This window comes from Diaphorina citri, unplaced genomic scaffold, assembly GCF_000475195.1.
Source record: "Diaphorina citri unplaced genomic scaffold, Diaci psyllid genome assembly version 1.1 scaffold6187, whole genome shotgun sequence".
Classification (NCBI taxonomy): Eukaryota; Metazoa; Arthropoda; class Insecta; order Hemiptera; family Psyllidae; genus Diaphorina; species Diaphorina citri.
This window is the reverse complement of record NW_007383563.1, coordinates 9,241-10,500: the sequence shown is the minus strand read 5'-3', so window position 1 is coordinate 10,500 and position 1,260 is coordinate 9,241. Positions and strand designations below refer to the sequence as shown.

Genomic DNA, 1,260 nt, shown 5'->3' with positions numbered 1-1,260 from the left:
AAAAAAAAAAAAAAAAAAAAAAAAAAAAAAAAAATCCTGAAACAAACCTGTAACTTCCACACACTGTTAGTTTAAACTGAGGGTCCAAATCAGCTATGGCTGTCCTCAGAATGGGTTCATATTGTTCCACATCACAGCGAGGGATTCTCTTCTCAAAATCCTCCAAGTATCTGAGAACAGAGGAAGAGGATTTCTTCAAATCAAAATAAGCACCTATTCAGGATAAAAAAAAAATACAATCACCTACCAGGGAGGGAAGAAGAAGAAAAGGACAACAAAGAGAGAGAGAGAGAGAGAGAGAGAGAGAGAGAGAGAGAGAGAGAGAGAGAGAGAGAGAGAGAGAGAGAGAAGTGACAACATACCCTCGAAGTCTCCGACGTCTACTACCTTTCTTTTACAGTGCCAGCGTTATAGAGTTCAGGTTACCAGTCATGTCCCTTCGCTCAGACGGCGACCGATTCTACGGCTGGGTTATCAAGCTCTTTCTCTGTCGAGTTTCCAAGACTTCCACAACCTTTTTAGATATCGGTTTTTGCTATATTACATTAAGAGAAGGGGTGTCCCCCTTGTAACTCTTTTGATCTAAGTCCCTCAAAGTCTTTGAATTAATTTAAGAATCAGGCTTGATTAATACATGGACGGGAAAAATCCTTCCTCGTTGCTATCATGGGTCAAAAAGAAAACAAATGTAGTGGATTTAATTCATGGATTCATGTATCGTATACGCACGTCTGTAACAACGTACGGACGCGTTGTTATTAAGTTATCTAAACACAACTCGAATTGTGTTGTCCCGCAACGGGGGATTCTGTGTTCAGAGTCTCACTGTACCTCATTGTGTAATACGACTATGATTTTACCACGGACGTTCATAAAGTCTCCTAAGCCACTTCCATGACCATCGTGCGGTTCCTGGTAGAGTCTTGACCTGGGGCACAAGACGTATCGGCACGTTGTCGGTTCCGTCGAATCAACTAGTTCCCTTGGATTCCATAATTCCACTCGATTCCCCTGGTACTTCTAACGACACTGTGTAGTAGTCCCTAATATCCGACTCATACACCGTCCTAAGAACCTCTCCAAACGTTCACTGATTTGTATTTAGGGAAGTTCTTCTCCCCGTTCTATTGAAACGATTTACTAACACAATCCATAATAAAGTTAAATACTCTAACTTTTATTATTATTCTTATTATTATATATCCATATAGTATAGAGAAAGAGAGAAAGGGGAGAAAGGAGAGGAGCAGAATGAGAGAG

General features: G+C 40.6%; 1 protein-coding gene across 1 annotated transcript in view; it reads right to left on the bottom strand.

Annotated features, from left to right (window-relative positions):
- LOC103521876 (DNA polymerase beta-like) overlaps positions 1-1,260 on the bottom strand; it is a gene marked incomplete at its 5' end in the record, with an annotated part of 21,035 nt that overhangs the window by 10,580 nt on the left and 9,195 nt on the right. Inside the window, one exon of the mRNA XM_008486980.3 lies at positions 48-170. Coding sequence (XP_008485202.2) covers positions 48-170 — 123 coding nt within the window. The remainder of the gene's footprint in view (positions 1-47; positions 171-1,260) is intronic.